We start from the raw sequence: 24622 nt of genomic DNA, 5'->3' as shown, positions 1-24622 counted from the left end.
GTATCGAGAGGAATATCAACATCAAAATTCCTATCGATATAAGTTTTATATAAATCCCAATCAGCTCTATGATAATTAAATGTAGAGCTGATTGGATTATAAATGGCTTCTTGTGAGATTTCAAACGTCACATGAAGGTGATCAGAGTCAATCAGCATGAGTTACCAATTGGCCACACAGCTGATTTGAATCCGTTAAAATCAAATCAATTGTAGAAGGATTTCGACTGGAAGAAAAACAAGTTGGTACATTGGGATATTGAATAGTATAATATCCCGCAGAACAATCTACAAAAAAAATACCATTAAATTGGATCCATTAAAACGAAGACCAATTACAATCTTTCGAGTAAATTTGATACCAACCTGGACAGCTTCAGTTTTGGTATTTGCTTTGAAGAAAAGTCGGAAACAAACATGCTACCTGAATCGACACCATGGCCGTAATTATCCGTTGAAGAATGGGTATGACAATCATTCATCGTCGGCAGCGCCGTAGCGTGTGGTTGGCCAGGTTGACCCCCGCCAAGGGCGCCAGCCCTCAGGGGGCGCCGAAATCAAGAACTGCGGCATGAGAAACAGAACAATTTTATTAGGAACAGGGCCATTTAATGACAAATTGACTACAAAGTCCTAAGTATCATTTGTCATAAGTCGAGTTTGTTACTTCCCATTTAATTCCACCACTTGAATCAATTGGTGGAATTAAATGGGAAGGTACAAACTTGTCTTATGACAAGTGAAGACATTCCACTAAAAAGCTCAAAATAATTTTCTTGTCCAAAGGATGATATTTTGAGTAATCCCGGGTAGGGTAAATGACCCAATAGTGGAGGAACTAAGCACTTCCCCTTACTGTTTTAGCTCTTAAAACTGATACATATTTTGTTTTGCTTACCTTGTGGGTGTATCCAAAAGCTATTGGACTTACTTTTCTTGCAGTCGGGAAACAATCGCAACAATATTCATGATTGTGCTCTAAAATTAAACCACCAATTATTGGTACAGTGTTCCAATAGTTGCGGTATTTTTTAATTTGTGTTCCTATAGTTGCGAATCCCATTGGTTACCGCAACTATTGGTGCAAAGACGGAAATTATTAAAGTGTTTTAATGATAATTACCTATTTTGGATGAATTCCGTGGCTGTTTCTCTTTGAATAGTGTGTTGACGTGTCAAGCAAACGATAGATCATGTAGACTACTGCGATTAATTCGTAGATATGACAAAACATGGACTACCGCAACTATTGGTACACCCACAACCATCGGATCAATTGCCCTAGCACACAGTCACTGTGCTACTAGGGATCTAAATCAATGACAATGGATAATCGCTCTCACTCATGGCCTGCTATTGGCTGACGACCAATGACCATTAAATTGTCCGTTCAACGGAAGATTGTTGCATCTGCCGCCTAGGCACACACACTTCCTATTTTGCAATATACATCTCACACTCACAGATGAAAAAACGTAGTGTGCTGTGCTCGAATCAAGACGTGTTTGGTTTTCTGTGCGTCATTTTTTTTCGCCTCCAGCATTTTTGTTATACAAAGAAAAAAGGACACGGAAGCTACAAATTGGTGAACTTCAATCCAGTGCTGACGAGGATATCAAGATTTCCTGCGAAAGCTACCAGAGAAGCTTTTTGTTTTGTTATACTTTTCTATTCTTTACTTCTTTATTTCTTATTTTAAATTTCAACATTTCCAATCATGCTCCAAATCGTTTGATTTCTTCGAATTATTTTCCTTTTTCATTTTATATTTTTCATTTTTCATCAGGATCATATCATGAATTACCACTTTGAACGCGCTTACAACGGCACACTAGAAGCTAACTCACTGAAATCAGTATAGCGAAAGGCATCTAAGGTCTGATTTCTCGAAATTAAACGCTTTGTAATCATGTCATCGTCTCGGATATTCCTGATGCGTCCTGTTCAAACCGGAGCTATTATGATAATGGATAAACTGGTGAGCACGTTCCAAATCTTTGCTTTCTTTCTATCATTTCCTTATGAATTTAAAAATTGAAAATTGAACACTAAATACGTACAGGGCATCGTTTGTTACTATCTCCGCAGATATTGTGGGAGTCCCAGGTATCCGGTTCGCGCTTTAGTTAGCAATTGTGGCTCTTCTCGACCTTCTATTCCCTAAGTAGTTAGTACGAATAAGGGCGTACTTGTAAAGTTTTGCTGTACCTGTTATGAATAACTAAAGTATTCGATAACAATGGCACACACATATTTACTCACCAAAATCAAACCGATTATCGGATTTTCTTTAAATGAGTTATGATTTACAACATTTGTTTTATTCGTTTTCATTACTTATCCCGAATGCGTGCACATTCCTTTTCACTCCATCCATCAAATTTTGTACAATCGATTTTCCCAGTGTTTTTGTTGTTTTTACCCAAATTTTCTTTAACTGCAGCTTTATTTTACTAATTTTGGGATGTTGGGAAGTTTTGTCGTCACCATCGCCCAGAATGTTTCAACTGGACGAAGTTCCGGTTAATTTATATATTTTGGTACACATTTAAATCCGTTAGGTCGGTACCACTGCCACACGTTTTGAGCCGATTCTTAAGGCACTCTGGTGTAAATCGTACCGCTGATTGATCCGGAAGTAGTGAAGGGAGCGCTTACTTCACCACATCCGCAAATCATCTGCCTTCTTTGCAAATTTTGATAATTTTTTCGTTCGGACATCCTCCGGAATTTCGGACTTAGACTTGGCAACGAAATATTTTTGTGAAATATTCCATCACGATGCAACACTATTTGGTGAACAACTTTGTGTAAAGTTTCCGGGCGTGAGTTTTTGCAGTGGCGTTTCGCTTTTCATTTCGGTTTGAGGTTTTTTTACCTTGTAAACATATAAGCTAGCACGCTTCGTGGTTTTCTTCACAAAACCAACCGACACCTTGGACTTGTTAGCGACATCTCGGATGGACTCGTTCTGAAACTTCTTGTGTTGTTGTACCACTCCTGGTCATTTTACTGTCATTGGACCATTCACTTCCTTCATTTGAACACTCAGACGCTCCTTAAAGGTTCTCATTACACAGGATACAGTTGAATTTGCAATCCCAAGCTTGTTAGCGATCGATCGGTGGTATGCCCCCGGATTTTGATGGTAGATGAACATTTTTTTCCCTGGCACTTTCTTGGTCCGACGACATGATCAGAACCACTTTATGAATAATTATGAATCTCTGCAGATGTAAACAATACACTATGAATAAGGTTTGCTCAAATTTTCAGGTTCAAAAGTTACAAAAGATTTTCGGTGTGCCATTTTTATCGAATACACCCTTTAGTACATCCCGTTCCCTACACTTCCTGAAGCAACTTAACTTGCTTCAGGCGTAAATCCTTTTTGCAGTACTAGTCTTCGTAAAATAAAGGACACCATTACGGAGCATGAGATATGATCAAATTATTCGTAGTACTACTTGTCCAATACTCCCAGCTGGGTGAGGGATGGAGGATGACGCACACACATATATATATATCTCACACTCTCAGATGTCTTGCAGTACCGTCGTCGAGGGTGTGAGTGAGAATGGATCAGCGCGTCCTCACAGACATGACAGTCTGGACGTCGGATAACAAAATCGTTCAAATAGGTCTCTTATAATTTAATTTACTTGTCCTCAGATACATTTAATCTGTTCTACAAGTATTCTAATTAGTTGAACAGCAGTGACCCATTCTCATCTTCGTTTGACCTGTTTTTACGCCCGACGATGGCATCCCAGATCAACATGTCAAATGATGTGGTCTTAGTTTTGACCGCTATATCGGTTTCACTTAGAGTCTCGGACGGACCAAATCTTTACTGTACGGCAAATCCATCAAAAATGCCGTGAATACCAGGTCCCAACGCACCATCTGTTCGTTGATTTCAAGGCGGCATACGACAGTATAGACCACGTAGAGCTATGCAAAATCATGGACGAGAACAGCTTCCCTGGGAAGCTTACCAACCTGATCAAAGCAACGGTGGATAGTGTGCAAAACTGTGTGAATATTTCGGGCGAACACTCCAGTTCGTTCGAATCGCGCCGGGGACTAAGACAAGGTGATGGACTTTCGTGCCTGTTGTACAACATTGCGCTAGAAGGTGTCATGCGGAGAGCAGGGGTACGATTTTCAACAGATCCAGTCAATTTATTTGTTTCGCGGATGGCATGGACAATGTCGGCCGAACATTTGCAAAGGTGGCAGAACTGTACCCCCGCCTGAAACGTGAAGCAACAACACTTGGACTGGTGGTGAATGCGTCAAAGACAAAGTACATGCTTGTGCTTGGAAGCAGTGTCTCGGATCCTTGCTAATGGCTGATAACAATGTTAGTCGTGAAATACGAGGGCGCATCATCTGTGGCGACGTGTAGCCATGGACCGAGCCGAATGAAGAAGACTTTTATATACCGCACAGGCCACTTCGGCCTTACCCTAGCAGCACAATTCACGTTGATTTGGTTGCAATAACTCATATATGACCAAATTTGGTCATATATGAGTATCATCAACTGATTTACAACATGTGTGTTGCTCGGGTAGTCTGAATAAATAATAATAATAATCATCTGTGGAAGTCGGGCCTACTACGGGCTCCAGAAGAAACTGCGGTCAAAAAAGATTCGCCACCGCGCCAATTGTGTCATGTTTATTTATTTATTCAGAATAAGGCCGAAGTGGCATGTGCAGTATATAAGAGTCTTCTCCATTCGGCTCGGTCCATGGCTACAAGTCGCCAACCACGCAGTCTAGAGCTCAAGTTATCTTCCACCCACCATAGATGGTACGCAGCATTTTCCTTTCGAAAATTCCAAGTGCGCGTTGGTCCTTCACGAGCATTGTCCAGGTCTCGTGTCCATAGAGGACTACCGGTTTAATGAGCGTTTTGTAGATTGTCAGTTTGGTACGGCGTCTATTCGATCGGAGCGTCTTGCGTTGTCCAAAGTACGTACGATTTCCAGCCACTATGCGTCTCTGAATTTCTCTGCTGGTATCATTTTCGACAGTCACCAGTGAGCCCAAGTACACAAATTTTGCAACCACCTCGATTTCGTCACCACCGAAGCAAACTTGCGGTGGGTGGCTCACATTGTCTTCTCTTGAACCTCTTCCTATCATGTACTTCGTCTTCGACGTGTTGATGACTAGTCCGATCCGCTTAGCTTCTCTTCAGTCTGATGTAGGCTTCCTCCATCTTCTCAAAGTTACGTGCCATAATATCTATGTCGTCAGCGAAACCAAATAGCTGGACGGACTTATTGAAAATTGTACCACTCGTGTTAATCCCTGCTCTTCGTATTACCCCTTCCAAAGCGATGTTAAATAGCAGACACGAAAGACCATCACCTTGCCGTAACCCTCTGCGGGTTTCGAAGGGACTCGAGAATGCACCTGAAACTCGAACTCGATCCATCGTCACTTTGATCAACCGTGTCAGTTTATCCGGAAACCCGTGTTCGTGCATTAGCTGCCATAGCTGGTCCCGATCGATTGTAAACACCTTCCTACATAACTGGTACCAAATAGATTTTCGTGAAAAGTTCCTGCTGTTTTAGAAAACCTGCGTTAGATGTCTTTCGCCATACAAACTTCAGGTGGTTAACTCATGCTGGCTATTCTTACATATACGATAGTGCCAGGATATGTATGCTATTCATTGTTCAGTTAGAAAATCAAAATCGTAAGCAGACATGCTACCTGAATCGTCAGTACGACCATTATTTTTTATTGAAGAATGGGCATGAAAATCATTCATCGTCGGTATATTTTAGAAACGATATTTTGCCTGCCTGAAACGATGCTTGCATATTGGTAGGTATGTTTGAAAAAAAAATAATTCGGCGAACTTTTCGCTACCCGGTTAAAGGTAGGATCAAAATTTGTTCGTTTATTGTAGTGGGTATGAATTGCTCGTACGGCAAATTGCGGATTTTGAGCATTTGTAATATTTTCACCCGGCGAATCAGGGATCCTATTAGCATTTCCTGTCACCAATTTTGCACGGGAAAACAAAACACTTTTTTGCATGAAGGGTATTCCCAGAAGTTGGATTTTTGATTGCCCCCACAATTGGCACATTTAAATTTATTGGAATATTATCTCACAGGACAAACGTCCTTGGCGTGAACGGTTTAAACACAAATCATGCATTTAGCAACCATGTGGCAATGTTCAGTTCCGTGACCCCACTTTTGGCACTTACGGCACTGAGTGGGGTTTTGAGAATTTCCCCCAGGCCTGTAGAAATGTTCCCATGTAACACGGATAATGCAGGCCTTTTTCCAAACATTTCAAATTCTTAAGAAATACCCCTCTACTACTATTTTGTCACGTTTTCGACCCGATTTTGTCACCCCAAAAAAATGTGTCATTCTATTTATTTTCGTAAATAATACCACAAACAACATTGATTTTCATGAAATAACTTTCACCGCCTGTAGTTTATTACGAACGACTTCTAAGCACCTGGGAAATATTCTGTAAGCAATTTCGACAAGAAAAAACGGTTACCGATCACGCCTTTGGCCTTTCCAAGGCATAAAATGATTCATATTTGTGGACTGATTAAATCGGGATATTACTGTATTGAAGATCTAACCTTAATTATGCCACCAAACGCCTTTCTTACTTTTGGTTATTAAGTATTAAGTATTCAAAAACAACAATAATGGTTAAAAATCTATTAGGTATATAATCCATCAAAAGTTTCGTGCGAAATGGACTTTATGTTCGGCCAATTTTCCTAATCTCGGCTCTGGTGTTGGATGCTTTTTCGGCCCATGAAATGTTATTTCATTATTCACCGTAAATCGTTTGTATAAGCCGTAAGGTAGGCAATTATAATGTGCTGCTTCAAGTGAAAATTGTCAGCCGAATTTTGGCAACTAGTGTCTAATATTGTCAAAAAAAGTTTTGGTTAATTGTTTCACTATACTAATGAAAATAGTGAATTTAACATGAATGCTAAAATAGTAGGATTGTTATCCGTTCATCTTATGTGCGAAAATAGGAAAGTCCATTCCAAAAACTACTTTATTGGGCAAAAGAAAAATCTCTTGAACTGCCTGCCTACTTAAATTGTTGCAAACAAACCGAGTCAAAGCCATTTTTTAAGCAGGTTTATTGCGTTTATCAGTTGAAGAAGTGTATGAATCTTGCGTAGTATAAATAACATCCCGTTACGCGATTTGTAACGTTAAAAGGTCTTTTATCTTTCAATGGATTTCAATGATTCATATATCAATCGATTCGCCAACTCTCCATCAATTTTCCAGTAATATTAAAACTTTTGAGTATCGACGCTAAACTATTGAAAATTTTAGTTTTACTATGCAACGCGTTCCAAGCCTTGGTAATTGCATACTTGTAATGGGACGTTTTTCATTGAAAAGGGAACATGAAGGCCTCTACTTTTGAAGTGTTTTACATTTACACATTAAAAACTACGAAAAACATGAGATAATTATGAATTAAATCAAAATTCCAGTTTTAATCTCATCTAGTGATTTATTATCACTGAAGACAACCTTTTAAGATGACAATCGCTCGGTTTTGTCGTACGTGAGAAGTTTTGATGAGAGATAATTTGAAGCAGGACAGCACATTATAATTGCCTACCTTACGGCTTTAGTGAATAATACACCAACCAGCTGAGATTAGATAATGTTCCAAACATAAAGTCCATTGCGCTCTAGACTTTTGATAACTGAAATAAGAGATTGCGCTAAATTGTTGTTGTTTTTGACTTCTTGGCGTAATAACCAAAATAAGCAAGCCGTCTGAAGGCTTACTTTTGGTGAGAGCTTCAATATATGAAGAATTGAAGATTTACAACGATAAATGTGATCAACCACACCATGTTAATACCATATACCCTATCTCGATAGCTCTCTCTTTAAATCGATACCATCAATCTACATACATTTTCGCCTTCCCTCCAACTCGATGTGTTCTGATCATGTTTTGCTCAGGATTATTACTCCCTATGTCGATATAGTCAAATTTCTAGGCTACTAGACCATCTGGGGACACTAACAAACCCACCAAAAACTACAAATGGCCTTTTCTGAACTGGTTCTCATTTCAATTTACTTACATCTCGATCTCTCCTTATGTCGATGGTCCCGCTCGAGCTGTGGAGAGGCAACTTTAACTAAAAATGTATCGTAGGAACAAGGATACCAAACCAAACCGAACCAAATGCGGAACACCTGCTCTGCATGCATTAATCAGACAATAAAATTATTTTTATATTCACAATTTTTTATTACACATATTTTGAAATACAGATGTATTATGTCAATAATAATATAAATAAAATAAAACCTACAATACCTGTTTCTCTTTATACTTCTTCACAGTTCCATTTGCATGACTCATCTGATGGTTCTTCAAATGATCCGCCCGGTCGAACGCCTTACCGCACATTCCGCAACAATGACGACTCATTCGGTGGTGCAGGTTTACGTGCCGCTGCAGGTCCGACTGACGGATGAACTGTTTCGGACACTCCTCGCACTTGCAAGGCTTGTCCTTCATCAGGTGGCGCTGTCGGTGGGTCCGCATGACGTCCACATCGCGGAATCGCTTCCCACAGATATCGCACGCATGCGGCGTCGGACCGGAATGGATCTGCTGATTGTGCTGCACAAATCCTCCTTTGGATTTGAAAGATTTGGAGCATCTCTCGCAGTTCCACTGGGTGGTGAGTGTTGTCAGCTGCTTAGTTTTCCTGACCACCTTTTGCGGAGACGGTTGCGGTAAAGGTTCGACGGTGCCCTGTTGATTCACGTAGCCCAAAACCTGTACCTTAATGGGGACGATATATTCCATGGATGTGGTTTTCGGTTGCTCCACGTTCGTTGCCACATTATCCGTCGGCATTTGGGGTTTCTCGTGGCTTATCGAAGCGGACTGAACGCCAAAATCTTCAAACGATACACTGTGGGCAACAAACGTGCTTTGCGCAGGCATCTCGCAGTACATCTCATGTGAAGGAACAGGCTTCTGAATTGCTGGAGGCACCGCTTGTAGATCATCGAAAGTCTGCGACGGCGTCGGTACAATGGTCTGCACGACTTTCGAAGGAGACGGCGCAAACCCGCAAATCGACCTCAAGTCAAAGTCAATCACCGAGTTTGCGTGTGTGATGATGCCATCGAAGAAATCTGGTCCCGTTAAAAACGTCGAACTGTTGGTCGGCGAATTAGGGTACAGATCATCCAAACCAGGTGATAGCAGGGGAGACACTTCTGCCTTGTAATGCGCTCCTTGTGCTTCGATTTGACTGATGTAATCGGCAATATCGTCCAGTAAACCCATCGTAGAAAAATATATCGAATTAACTCTTTGTGTAGATCACGTTTAGACCTAAATGCTTGCAAAATAATTGTGTAGCAAGTGATCGTCATGTTATGATTTTATATACGGACTTGGGTAAAAAAGCCTCTAGTGCGTTTTCTTACTACCCCGAAAATCATTCTTACAGGTAGTGGCTAAGGGAAGTACCGCTACCACTTGAAGTTAGAATAATAATACAGGTAATGTTTTTGCTAGGTATATTATTTAGTAGTTTGAACGTTCAGAATAACATCGTTTTCAGGTAAATGTTTCTGTGGAAAAAGTAATGAAATTATTCAAGAATATGAAATGAAGATTGGAAAAGGTAAGGATGATGGTTGCCCGAAAACTGGTTTGGGAAATATATGAAAAACGGGTACTTGTCGAAAGAAATAGTCGAAAACCACGCTGTATTTCGAAGGAATGCTGATCGTAGTGAGGCTGAGGCCTCATTATCAACACAGATAAGTTTGAAGTTCACTCAAAAAATAGTGCAGAGCTTGAAAATTGCCTTTAATAATGATTTTTTTCAAATCGGCTGCTATTGATATTAAACACAAACACTTATTTTTTTTACCGGGATCTCAGGAATTTGTTGAACTTTTACCGAGATTCGCACAGCCGAGAATCAGCAAACATGTTGCTGAAAATCAGCAAATAAATTGCCAAAACCCAGCTAACAAACGCCATTTTTTCCGGAATATCAGTTCTAATTTTACTGGGCACACGGCTGTGCGGATTTCTCCGAGCTGCAGACTTAAAAACTGAGTGTGCACTCCTCAGTTTGAGTCGTACAAAAACATGAAAAGAAGTGAGCTATTCACTTCTGAGACTAAGGAAATACTAAAGCTGCACCCCACGCTAATGAAATACTTTGCTTAGCACATGCGTGAAGCGGATATTCCGTTTCGGATTCTGATATTCGTAAGGCGAAAAAAGAATCAACGGCCAACAAAGCATTTATGTCATGTCGCAACGAGAGTTCAGTGTGATGAAAATAACAAGGACAAAATATCAACAGAGCTTATGGCATTGGTTTAAACCGTCGTTTAGAACATAAACTCAATTGGCTGAAGAAATTAATCGGGATCAACACTTGACTCTTTCGAAATGAAATTGCCTATTTTTCTGGCATTTTTCATTCGACATGGGTATTATTTACGATAAAAACTCGACGAATAAAATATAGTATTCAAATTATTCACATCAGACAAATGAAACAAAATTTAGTAAGTTAGGATTTTGTTAATCATGTGATGAAGAATAAGAACTCCTGTTAGGTTGATGAATGATATTGGATGTTTCGGATTACTTCAGCCAGCAAATCGTTTTGGTCGGCCTTATTTTCTATTTACCCGACTCATTCTGGATTTTTTTGGGTTGGTACAAGACACGACCGCCCGACGTGAACTACGTAAAACAGTTTAGCAAAATGAAGAATCTACACGGAAACAAATGCATACCCACAATCATGAATAAAAAATCATGAAATCATGAATCATGCCAGTTCATGAAATCATGATTATAATTCATGATTTCAGGAACATGGTACTGCGCAATCTTCAACAGTCGACAAAATGCATAACCGGTTATACTTCGAACACTGCCTTCCTAAGAAGTGAGAACGGCAGAAAGGTAGCACGCCGGACTCTCACTCGGTGTACTCGAGTTCAAAACCCCTGTTGAACTTTTTTTTTTTTTCGATCTCAACAACCAAATGAAATCATGATTTATGTTTATGGTGTATTTTCATAACATGAAAACACGTTGGATTCATGAAATCATGAATTATTTTCTCATTTCCGGGAACGGATTTTTACCCGTGTAGCAAGTCCCATCATTCATGAATATTACAAAATTGCTCTTTTGATTACTTATGAGACAACACTGGTTTTGGGCAATATTTAAATCATGAAATTTGTTGGAAACGTCAATTTAAAATTTACGTTTTGAAAGTAACTGATATATTTATGTAATTCAGCCAAATTTGTTAAATTCTCGAAATATGTATAATATGAGAAGTTTAGTTTTGTTTGTTCAATTTGTTAGGGTTTTCACTTTAAAAAATTCAATTTCATTGTTGTTTTTTTTTTTCGAAAAATCATCTAAATGAGTAGACCTGTGCGCCGCCGCCGCCGGTGGTTTTACTCACGCCGCCGCCGCCGGCGATTTTGGGTCGGCGCGCCGCCGATCATAATTTTGCCACGCCGATGGCTAATCGCAATAAAAAAAATCAATTAACTTGAGTCGAGTCGAGTAAAATAAGAGACACTAAGAATGGCCTTACAGAGACGAAATACGTATTTGTAAGACAATACAACGTGGTGGAATTGATTGGAATAGTACTAAACTCGTGTTATGATTGTGTTGTTAGTTAGTTGTTAGAATGTTGTTTAGGTGGAACTCGTCAGAATTCAATTTCAAATCTACCTCAAGTGATGGTGCCTCTAAGACAGTGTGGTGACAAACATTGGATAATGAATTGGTTGGTTGATTAGTTGTGAATTTGAATTAGGCTGTATCTAGTAGATTTTAATCTACTAAGTAGAATAATACAAAAAATGTTGAAATGGTCATTGGAATTCGTCTAAGCCAAAGCCGACTGAATGGGCACCTAAATCAGTTTTGTCCTACACTCTGTGCAAAAAATTCTGAACTTTGATTTTTCTCCATCCAAACGATTTTACAATCTTTACTAAGTAAGTGCAACTAATAGAAGGCTATTTGAATTTACTAAATGTCCATCGTTTAGATAGAGTAAAATCAAAGAGCAGAATTTCTTGCACAGAGTGTAAGACAACACTGCCTGTAGGTGAACCACAAATTATGTTTGTTGTGGCACATAAGCTTTTGTGAAGGCTTGAATACATCCCCAAAGCGCCAAAACCACTTGGTATATTTCCTAGTAAATTCCCCCAGATATTCCTTCAATAAAAAACCTTGGAAAATTACTTTATGTATTCTTCCGGAAATGTCTTACAAATTTTCTCCGAAAATTCTTTCAGAAATTCCATTACGGATTTCTTCAGAAAATCCTTCACGAATTTCTTCAGGAAATTCCTTATGGAATGCATACAAAAAAAAATGTTTCAGTAATTTCTACGAAAATGTTGTTGAGAATTCCTTAGGAAAATCGTTGAGGAATTCTTTCGGAAGTTTCTTTAGCGATTCCTCCGGATATTTCTTAATAAATTTCTCAAGAAATTCCATTTGGAGTTTCTTCAAAAACTGTTTAGCAACTCTTCAATTTTTTAAAAGAATACCTCACCATGAATTTCTTCGGCAATTATTCTATGAATTCTTCAAATAAATTCTTCCAGAGATTGCATAAGGGATTTTCGTCCAAATTTTCCTAGGGAATTTCTTCAGAACTTCTTCCAGCAGTTCCTTTAAAACTTTCTGCAGAAATTCCATCGAAAATGCCTTCATGGGTTCTTTACGAAATTCTTTCAGTAATACCTTCGGATTTTTTCAGTGTTAGTTGTTTAATTTATTTGTTTTATTTTTTCAAAAACTCAATTAGCAACTCCACCGAAATCTATTTCATTATCTAATTAATTTTCAATGGATTTCCTGGAAGAAATCTAAGAAGGAATCCCGGAGGCTTTTCGAAGAAACTTTTAAAGAAATCCCTGGTGAAATATCCAAAGCAATTCTTGGTGGAGTTTTTTTTAGATTATTGAAGGACATTTTTTTGAGGAGCTCTTAAATTAATTTTTGGAGAAGTTTTTGAAGAAATTTCTGGAGGGTTTTGTGCAGGAATTTCTAAATGTATTTCCGAAGGTATTTTTAAAAGAGAGCCTGAATGGATTTTCGAAAATAATTCCCGTTTGAACTACTTTAAGAGATTTTGAAAGTATTTCTACACAACTTCCCACAAACCACGTAGGCCGAATTTTCACATTTTCAAACCCACCCCCCTTCCCCCTTAGAAGACTTTTCCAAAACCCCTCCCCCACCTCCTTGAAGCCTACGTAGACTTTTTCAAATTTAACAAAATGTCATATGTGATTGGAAACAAATTGGAAGTCAACCACGTTTTCAGCAATTCAGATATACAAATCCATTGTAAATACTACAGTAAAATTCAAATTTCAAACCTAACAAAATCAAACTGAACAAAATCCAACTCAATATCAAATTAAATTCAATCCTCTGTCCATAGCTCCTGAAACCAAATCTCGAAGCCAATTAATTTAATTTCTGTTGGATTTGATTCCTCCTAGAGGTGTGCGCCACCGCCACCGGCACTTGCATAGGCGCGCCACTGCTTAAAATCTGTCACGCATCTGAATTATAATTCTTCATGCCGGTTCAAATTTGTAGAAAACCCAAGAATTTTAAGAATTTCGAAAAATTTCGAGTTGAAATTCCGATAACGTCAAGTCTACATTCCAAAAAGTTTGTCGTAGAAATTCCATAGAATTTCCCGATTGATAACCACCAAAGAACTCTCCGTGATAATTCCGATATTTTTCTTTAAAATTCCATTCCGTTGAAATCTCAAGAATTTCTAAATTCCAAAAGTTTTCCCGTTAAAATGTCGAGTAATTTTCCGAGAAAATTTTGAATTATTTCCCGTTAAAACCATGCTGAAGGTTTCCTACGATATTTTGACATTTCTCTTGCAAAGTAGGAGCGATTTCCTGAAGAAATTTAAAAAAAATCCTGTGGACATTCCAAAGAGCTTTCCAGATAATTTTCGGTGGAAATTATGGATCAGTTGAATTTGAAATTATTATCAGTTGAATTTGTGTTGAATTTACCGTAAAAAAATAGAATAAATTTTCATGAAAATTACAAATACTTTCTTACAAGAATTGTAATATTTTTTTTGTGAAAACTCAAAGAGTTTTTGGAGGGAAATTTAAATAATTCCAAAGAATTTTCATTAGAACTGCAGAAGAATTTGCCGTTAAATTTCGAAGAATTTCGCTTATATGTATGTCCAAAGAATTCCTCGCGAAAATTCCAAGAATTTCAGAAATTAGGACTTCCCAGAAAATCTTCAGTGGAAATTCTGAAGAATTTTTCACGGAAATTTCGGAGAATTCTCCTTACAAGTTCCAGAGTGCCTTTTGGAAATTCCAAAGACTCTTCTTGGATATTCCAAAATGCTCCCTTTGTAAATTCTAAATAATTTTTCGTCGAAATGCGACATAATTCCCAGTGGAAATTCTAAAGAATCACTTGTAGTTTCTAAAGAAGTTCCTGCCGAAAATCAAAAGATATTTTAGTAAAATCTACAATGCAATCAATGTAATCCAAGTGGAAATTTTGAATTTTTTTCGTTTTTTTTATAGAATACTTTGGAGAATTTTCCTACTCAACACAGAAGAATTTGCTGTTGAAATCATGATATTTTTAAGCCGTAGTTCAGACTATTACTTCAGTGAAATCCATAAGAGATTCGAGAGATTATTTCGGTAAAGTCTTGGAAAAAAACGGAAAAATCGAAAAAAAAATCAAACAAGTGAACTTTGCACAAAGCTGCTGTATGAAATGTTCCCCGAAAAAAAAAATAAAATAAAGGAAGTCTACGTAGACTTTTCGTAAGCCCCTGCCCCCCTTCGTAGACTGACGTAGAATTTTTTGAACCCCCTCCTCCTCAAGAGTCTACGTGATTTATGGACAACCCCTAAAGGAATTTCTGAAGGAATATTTGAAGGTATTTCCGGAGGAATTCTCAAAGGAATTTATGAAGAAATTTCTAATAGAATTTCAGAGGAAATGCCTACTGGTATTTCTGAAGTAATTCCTAGATTTCTCCAGCAGTTTTTTTGTAATTCTCCAAAAAATCCTATGGAGATTCGACAAGGAATTCCCTCGGATATTACCTCAAGAAGTTCTACAAAAACTCCTCCGGAAACGAATTCCAGAAAGTCTTTCGAAAATTCTCTCAGCTATATTCTGAAATTTCTCTCAGGAATTAGTTCGGAAAAAGTTCCTTCAGAAATTTGTTTAAGAAAACCTCGGGAAAATCATTAAGGTGTTTTCCCGAAAATTCCTCAAGAAATTCTTCTAAGAACTCTTTTGGAATTCCTTGAAAAGTTCTAGGACGAAATTTCCTTAAGAATTCCTGAACAAGTTCCTGAAGGAAAATCCGTAGAAGTCCCTGCAGGTTTTTTTTTTCAAAGTAACTCCTAAAGAAACTTCTGACAGTCTTAGATATCTTCGAAAATTCCTTAGGACATTCCGTCAAGACTTCGTTCAGAAAATCCTTCTGAAAATCCTTCTTTTTGAAATATCTACAGAGAATGTTTTAGGAGTTCCTTAGGAAATTGTTTCAAAATTCCAAAATTCGGAGTTTTGCTTTGGAATTTCTTTGTAAATCAATTTGATATTCCTTCGGAAATTTTTTTTTAGTAATTCCTCTAGGAATTCCATAGCAAGTTCCTTGACAATAATTGTTCCTGAAATTCCCATAGGAATTCTTCCAAAACTACTTTAAGCAATTTAAAAGAGAATTTCTCAGGGTAATCCTTTGAAAATTCCTCCAGAAAATTCTTTTGTAACTTCATGAAGCTACCTACAGACACTGACAAAACTAGCTCTGTACACATCATTGATTCGTCCAGTCGTCCTGTACGGCCATGAATCATGAACGTTAAAAGATGCAGATTATCAAATTCTCAAAGTGTTTGAGTTGAAAATACTGTGCTCAATATTTGGCAGCGTGGTGGAAAATGGTAAATGGAGCAGACAAATGAATGAACCACGAGTTAAACCAAGTATACAAAAATGCAGACATAGGCAGGTTGATAAAATAAGGCAGATTACAGTGGGTTGGACATGTAGTGCGTATGCAGGAAGAGAGACCAGTAAAAGAACTTGCAGAGAACCTGGAACAGGACGTTGGCTCTGGGGTGTGCAATCGAGGAAGATGCGGAAGCAGCCGCTGATGCATTTTGGATATACTGTTAGGAATTCCTTCGAAATGTCTGTGGGGATTTGCTCAAAATTTTGTTAAAAGGTTCCTACTACACTTTCCAACACTACTTCAGGAATTTTTTCGGAAAGTCCTTTAGAAAATTCTCTTAGGAATTTCATCAGAAAATAGCTCATTCTTTAATAAATTTCTGAATAAATTCCTGCAGTATTATTTTATGTTTTACTAAAGGAATTTCCCAAAAAAAAAATCTGAATGGATTATTCTTTCTAAAATAGAAAAATTCTGCAGACATTGTCATAGGATTTTACGAAGGAATTGCTAATGAAATTTACTGAGGAATGCCTGTAGGAATTAAAAAAAATCATAGTTTCCTCCAGAAATTCTTTCTGAAACTCCACCAAGAGTTGACATATTTAAGCAAATTTCAGGAAAACACAGAGAACAGACATGGATGCTCGAACAAAATTTCGTTAAAAAAGTGTGTAAAGATTTAAATCGTACCTCAGCGCCGCCAACGCAGGCTGCCCGACATAAAAACTCAATTTCACTAAGCGATGGCGTTGGCATACACTACATAAACAATGTAGTGCTGCCACCTAGGAGCGAGCCTAGGAGCAATTCGGAATGAACACTAGCGCTAAAAAGTAAAACACGGCAAATCTTAATCATATTCATCAGCACACTAGCACCGCGCAACGGGGGCATAACGACATACTTTAAAATGGCCAGTACAAACTTTACACAACCACGCGAATGAAGATGAACGTCTGTTCTCTGTGAGGAAAATATTAGATTATTTCTGAAACTTAGTTATTTTGAGATCAAAACGACTGAAGTGTGTCTAAATCTTAAATTGGAAATAACTTTTGAAAAAAGTTATTACCTATTTGTTCTATGACTCCGAAATCTAATTCTTAACACTTAGGGGTCACGAAAAAGTGAAGCAGGATTTATTGTCAGTGTTGTAAAATGTCATTTGCATTCGTTTGCATATTTTTCCCAGAACTTTTCTCAGGAGTTAGCTATCAACTCCTGAGGTATGGCGAACTGATAGCGCTTAAATGTGCCTACAACTTCGTCTAACAAGACATTGCTGTAAATATGTAATCTGAGGCGTGGGAGGCAAAATGTCATTCAAATGACATTATGTCAAATGACACGTGACATTTTGGAGAGTTTTGACTTTCCAGCATCAGATGTTATATTTAGAGTAATGTACCCTTGCACAAAAATATAGCCCTACTCAAGCGTTATGAGTACATCTAAAATTATGAAGTAAATTTGGCTTCTGAAGAAAGTTATGAACAAATTAGTCAATTGACATGCAGATGACATTTTACAAGCCTGTTTATTGTTAAAATGTTATTAATCAAAATCAAAGTGTAACATAATAGTGGTAATTCAAATAACATTTTGAAATCAGGTATTGATTGGTATCGGCGGCAATTGACTATTTTGAATGTGCTGTATGATGATCGTCAAACGCAGAAAATTGCTATTTTAATCCACTGAAGTCGGTTTTTATACGGGCGATTCCTATCCTGTGAATCAAACCGCGTTATTCCAAAAATCCACGGTAAAATTGATTTTTTCAGACATTGATTTTTTCATCCACGCCGGTTCACGCCGCCGCCGCCGCCGCCGATAAAAGCCAACGGCGCGCCGCCGTGACGCCGCCGCCGCCGGGGCAAAAGTGACCACCACGCCGCCGCCGCCGATGATATGACCGGCGCACAGGTCTATAAATGAGCTTAACGAAATTTGGGTATTTCTTCTTCTTCTTCTTATTGGCATTACATCCCCACGCTGGGACAGAGCCGCCTCGCAGCTTAGTGTTCATTAAGCACTTCCACAGTTATTAACTGCGAGGTTTCTAAGCCAAGTTACCATTTTTGCATTCGTATATCATGAGGCTAACACGATGATACTTTTATCACAGACAAACAGACGTAACAGTTAGAACAATTTCCTAAAAAAATCATAGCCCAGTTACTTTATCACCATCTCGCGTGCATGTTGCACGAAATGATGTTTAGCACGACATTGTCAACAGACGGCGCTAGTGTAAGAGGTCAAATCGAAAGGCAAACGATGTGCGTGCCTCTAGGTGTGAAACAAGTAAACAGTGTAATTTAAAACGACCGTTTAGAGCATGGACGATTGGAATTTCATCAGTGTTACGTCTGTTTGTCTGTGCTTTTATGCTCAGGGAAGTCGAGACAATTTCCAATCCGAAAATTGCCTAGACCGACACCGGGAATCGAACCCAGCCACCCTCAGCATGGTCTTGCTTTGTAGCCGCACGTCTTACCGCACGGCTAAGGAGGGCCCCTGGGTATTTCTATTGCAAATAATAATTTGTCAGATTAAATTGCAATCTTTACTGTATATAACCATTAAGGTCACTCCTGACGGAATCCAAGTTTTAAAGTGCTCGCGTTTTCGGGGGCACACCACTCGATACGGAGACGGCGCACAACTGTCATTTTTGTTGATTTAGCTTTGCTGCGTCGACAGTTGTGCGTTGCTTCCGTATCGAGTAGTGTGCCCCCGAAAACGCGAGCACTTTGAAACATGGATTCCGTCAGGAGTGACCTTAAAATGTCAGTATCAAGGATAATTACCGTCAAATCGCTAAAGGCGCACCTCGGTGAACAAAGCGCACTCGTGATTTTGCTACTGACGGCATCGTTTTGATTGAACTGCCGCCATCGCCATTTGCATTTTGAATAAAATTAGTTTTAAATAAATAATCTCTTGTATAATATTTTGGTTTTAAAAACAATCGACTAACCTTCGATAATGCGCGATTCTAATCCCCAACAGCAAAAATGAAAATAAATTTTCTAACTAACCGAAGTTCTGCGTAACTAATCGAAGTTTGTCTCGGGTCAATTTTATAATTGTTATTTTTCTCAATGGTGCGCATTGGTCTATCATCTATAGACCATAAATTTGTTCAGTTCAATCAAAGGTAATTGGCTATTTCCGGGGATTAAACCACCCGACTTGGACGTTAATTTGTGAATATGTACGTTATGTGGAAGATATTCATTTGGAAAATGTATTGGAGGTAACCACTTTCCCTTCGATGGGACTCGAACCCATGACCCTACCCTACAGAAGAAAAATTACACTGTTTGCGAACCAGAAATGAAACAGTATGTTTTGTCCCGGATATCCCGGGATTTTCGGGATTTCAAAAATTATATCCCGGGAATCGAAAAATCCCGAATTTTCCTAAATCCCGGATTTTTTTTGTCCCGGGATGGAAACTGATTGGAGCAAGGACAAATCTGTGGATGCCAGAGAAAGACGCGACTTGTCAGTCACTCACCGAACCAACTGATCAGCTGAAACATTGGCTCGACCACTTAGAACATCTTCTTGAAGTTTTGACGACTTATCCTAATTCAGCTATAGGGAAAGGTTGACAATTCTCCGACGGCAGCAGGCAGGATTCCCCCGAACACGATCAAGTCAGAACCATTCTGTCACGCTTTGCATCATTGAATTTCAAGAGTCCCTCTAGTTGGTACTAATTGACCACAGAGTTCTGCACAATGGAATCGCTAGAGTGAGACAAGAATGGATGTATTATATCTCTGTTGCTGTTGCCAATCGAAATCGACGAAATCATGGACCACTCTAGCAGCCCACCACCAAAGAGCAATCGAACGACCTCAACCCAGATGATGATACTGCCTTATCAACGCAACAGTGCTCCACTCATCAACGTCAACAAGACCAAATCGTTGGATGTGAACAACTATAACTGTGCGGTTGCCGGGCAAACAGTGGAGAAGGTCGAAAATCAAAACCAGCCAACAACGGGCGGCGGACCAAGATCAACATTGAACATGGAGATCCAATCGGTTCAGGCAATGCATTAAACCCCGAATACGCAACTCTAACGTGAAATCTGTGATGTTATACGCCAGTAAGACTTGGTAGCAGAGATCACATAGATTTGCGAGTATTCATCAACCGATGTCAACGTCCATCGAAATCCGATATCAACAGCATCTCTACAATATGAATGGACGTAGGCCGGTCACACACCACGTAAGAGCGGAGAAGAAATCTGCAAGCAAGCGCTGGACAGGAATCCGGCAGAACATCGTAGCAGAGGCAAACCTAGGATCTCATGGCGACGAAACCTTAACAGAGAAATAAACGAAGTCGATAGGAATCAGACTTGGGTCGCAGTCAAGGATGGAGATCTTTTACGTTGGCCCTATGTACCCCTAAAGGTACTCAGAACACAAGAGTGAGTGTGTGAGAATTGGATCCCACTTAATGAATGGCACACGTACATGGGTGCTGAGAAGGAAACCGACCCCGGTGTCGTAAAGCCAATGTTATTTTGATTGACTATTTTTATAAATAAATAGAGATTTATTTAGATTATTTTAGAACTTGTTTGGAAGAATGTTTTATTTTTCATAAAACTCCCAATAATCAAGGTTGTTTTTAGTGTTTCGTACCTTTGCTTGAAGTAAGGTAAACGAAAATCTGCAACCAGACACCTGAGAAGACATCTCACATCGTGTGGGGGTTGGGAAGCACCCAGACAGCAACCGCCGTGCTTGAGCCGAAATGATTTCCGTGCGACTATACAAAAATCACCGTAGTCCATCCTCTAACAAGTAGTAGGGCATGCTGATATGATGCTTCACCGATTCTACTCTACACTTCACATGTATTCCGTAATACGGAATAGCCCGGGAAGTCTGCAATTCCGAACCTTTGCAAGAACTTTATAAAATAGTCATGTTCAGACCATTGCCAACATTTATTCAACCTGTTTTAGTTTCATACTTGACCTAAAAAAAAGTTTATAATTATGGCAGTACTAAATATGTTGTTGTTATTGTTTCAACAGTTAAGAGTCCATCAGCAAAACAGCACTTCTCAAAAAAAAAACAAAATACTCTACAGAAATAAGTTCCAGTATTTTTTTTAAATTATAAGTTTATGCTATATTCACTACTGGATAAATGTGTTACAAATATTCATATTCTTTGCTTTATCTAAACATTCTTTGCCATCATTTACCATTAAAATTTTAAATTTTCCATGGAATAATTGCATTTGGACTTTTTTTTGTTTCCTTGTTATTTTTTTTATTCCCCCCCCTCGTACCTTCCGAGAGCTGTCGGACATAAAATAAATTTAATATTTGTATGGGCCTAATCTTGCTAGAGGATTTTACTGAACGCCAAGAAAGTGCTGGTCACTAGTGGTTGCACTTTGGAAAATCCTCTCAGCTTACCAATATTTTTCCAAGATAATGATGGTCATCAAAAGAATCGATTTACAATAAATGACTCCAATCACTATCAGCAATTGCCGCAGCTCCACCATTGACGACGCGGCCAACATTAACGCAGCAGCCGTAGTCGCTTGGACCCCTTGGACCACGCAACCGGACAAAATTTTCACTTCCGTGAGGCTGCTGTCCCGACCATCGCTCTACCATCGTTGACTGCCGCATATCGCTGTAGGATGCCTTTGTCGCTGGGATCGCAACCCAACGCCTTCATCCACTCTCTGCCTGACAATCGCCTCCAATGCTGGTTCAAGGCTACAAATGAAGCATCGTGTCCACTCTTTGCGAATGCCCGAACGAAAATGACGCGTGCGTCCGAGACATGAGTGTTTTATGCATAGAGAAATGGAGCGATGGCCGAAAAGGACCGTAACTTATAACAAACTGATGTCCGTGTTGGGGATGCAGGATTATTGATTAGGACTGAATTTTTACTGGGTTTGGAAAGAATTAAAATTTTCACTAGTTTATCGTTAATAATCAAAAGTTTCAATTAAATTTGCAAATTGGTGGAGAGTTTCCGAGGCGTTTGATATATAAATCTCAAAAATCCATCAAAAAATAAAGATTAACGTTTAAAATTTCACATAATTACGTGACGATCCCCAATTTTGAGATTTTCATTTTACACCCTGTATCAGAGCCTCCTCCTTAGACGTATTTCATGTTAAAAAGCGATCACATTACCAATTTACTATTCATATGAATATATTCGCTCCAGTTACTCCCTCCGACGCACGCTTGTGATTCCACTTCCAACATCAAACTCCTGTCATCGCCATGCGATTATATTTTGTGCTTTTGAGATGCAATTTTTACGATTGAGATCCTTCAGATGCGATTATTGAATTTTTCATGCGTGGAAAAATAAAAATGACAGTTTTGCGCGGCTTCCGTTTTGAATTTTGCATTTAGTTTTAGATTCTAGGAGGCCTTGATTATTCAAGATTAAAGCCGGAGTCTTGAGCACAAAGCATCGTTTGCCAATAAGCCCGTCGTATTCGACATTTAACCCACGGGAAAACTGTCGAATTCGATGGGCGAAATGGCGAATTGATTACATGCGCTTCTTAGTCTTAAGCCTTAACAAGCCTTAACAAGAATGAAAAAAAAGAAAAAGAAGTTTACCTGAAAATAAAGGTGAAGTTAGAAAAACAACACTGCCCACAATCGTTCATACCTGCGAGGATACTGCTCCAGGCACATCGTAACTCAACATTCATACCTGGAACCGTATATATACCTTTGCATAAGGAACATTCAACATCATTTCTCTACGAATAATTCATTAGGTTCATTCTAAGAATCGAAGTCAATTCAACATCATGAGTGCTGTCTGGCATGATATTGCGTGTTTTATTAACGAAAATGAGATTCCGCAAGTATTCATCGAGAGCGATATAAAACCATCATTCTCTCCAACATTTGATGACATCCATACAGACCTGTTGGACGATTATGTCGCAATTCAAGCAGATTCAACCCGTGATACAGTGCAGAATTCAACATTAGCATCATGTCCCAGTGGCAACAATGGAGATCTAACAAGTGTTGATTTATTTTCGAATTGGTCGCCTGCTTCATATCCCGCAGATGAAATACAGAAGGTCGTTCGGGAAATTGTACCATCAACGGAATTCCATGAAAATAAATACAGTCCTTCAAGTCCAGAAATGCAGGACATAATGCAGGAGCTGTTGGCATTACCAGCAGGTCAGCACACAGATTCGGCTCCAAAGGTATATCAGGAAGTGTGTACTCCGAGCGCCCAAGACGAAACACAAGCGCAGACTATTAAAGAGTACCTGGAATCAGTGACATTTAACGATGAGATATCAGATCCAGCAAACCAGATTGTGTCAACAGTGCCGCAGTCCACAGAGGAATTGAACTCCACACAAATGTCCTGCGTGTCACCTGATCAGCAAGGGATGGAAACTCAGATTTTCCAAATCAACGAAATCCAAACGTCCAACTCTTCTGATCCTCAAGCACCACCCACTTACGTCTTTCCCATAACAATCGAATATGTGGGGTTCGCAAATCCGCAGGACACACCCAAAGAAACACCGCACAGGAAGGGGGCTCGAAAAACCAAAAAGCTGACGACCTTTACCAGCCACTTCAACTGCGAGAAGTGCATGCGGTCCTTCAAATCTAAGGGAGGACTGCTGCAGCACAATCAGCAGATCCATTCGGGGCCGACACCACACGCATGCGACCATTGTGGGAAGCGATACCGCGACATCGACACCATGCAGCAGCACCGACAGCGCCACCTGATGAAGGACAAACCGTGCAAGTGCGAGGAGTGTCCGAAGCAATTCATTCGGCTGTCGGATCTGCAGCGCCACGTGCAGCTGCACCATCGAGTGAGCCGCCACAGTTGCGATATTTGTGGCAAGGCGTTCGACCGAGCGGACCACCTGAAAAATCACAAATTAAGTCATCTGAATGGGACGGTTAAGCGGTTCAAAAATCAGCAGGTAATGTAAAGCGATCGAAGTTTGAGGAAAATGTTTTAGTTTTAGAATTATTTTTGCATGCATCATTGTATTTTTTAATTCAATAAAATTTTGTAAATAATAACAAAATATTTTCGTTATAATTTCACTCCATAAACGATCTTTTTATATAAGGCGAACAATCTAAATCAAATCCAATTCAAATTCAATCCAATCCACATTCAATTTAAATCCAATCCAAATCCAATCAAAATCAAATCCAATCCAAATCCACTCCAAATTCAATCAAAATCCAATCCAAATCCAATCCAATAAAAAATTCAATCCAAATCAAACCAAATCCAACCCAAATCCAATTCCAATCCAATCTAAATCCAATCCAAACCCAATTAAAATCCGAACATTTAAGCCAATTTTCAGTTTCGCGTATAGTACGCCATCAATCTGAACTTCAGCAGATTGATGTTGACTGAGCAGCATAGCCATGTGGCTTCATGCAATCTAGAATTGTTTTGACCAAAATCAATGCCTGCGAGCATTTGAGATTGTCTAGACCG

The 24622-nt window shown here is 39.0% G+C and overlaps 2 protein-coding genes across 7 annotated transcripts in view; one reads left to right on the top strand and one right to left on the bottom strand.

The window, feature by feature from the left end:
* Window positions 1-24622, bottom strand: part of LOC134216565 (coiled-coil domain-containing protein 170) — a 74924-nt gene that overhangs the window by 3805 nt on the left and 46497 nt on the right. The gene's annotated exons all lie outside the window — the stretch shown is intronic.
* LOC134216564 (zinc finger and BTB domain-containing protein 14-like) lies at window positions 22885-24145 on the top strand. The gene has a single exon (XM_062695422.1). It carries the CDS (start codon window positions 22926-22928, stop codon window positions 24093-24095), a length of 1170 nt encoding a protein of 389 aa, XP_062551406.1. The 5' UTR covers window positions 22885-22925; the 3' UTR covers window positions 24096-24145.

This window comes from Armigeres subalbatus, chromosome 2 (assembly GCF_024139115.2).
Source record: "Armigeres subalbatus isolate Guangzhou_Male chromosome 2, GZ_Asu_2, whole genome shotgun sequence".
Lineage (NCBI taxonomy): Eukaryota > Metazoa > Arthropoda > Insecta > Diptera > Culicidae > Armigeres > Armigeres subalbatus.
The sequence above is the reverse complement of the archived record's forward strand: the minus strand, read 5'-3'. Positions and strand labels throughout refer to the sequence as shown.

Coding starts and splice junctions, on each gene's coding strand:
- LOC134216564 (XM_062695422.1), top strand. CDS start 22,926: ATGAGTGCTGTCTGGCATGATATTGCGTGTTTTATTAACGAAAATGAG.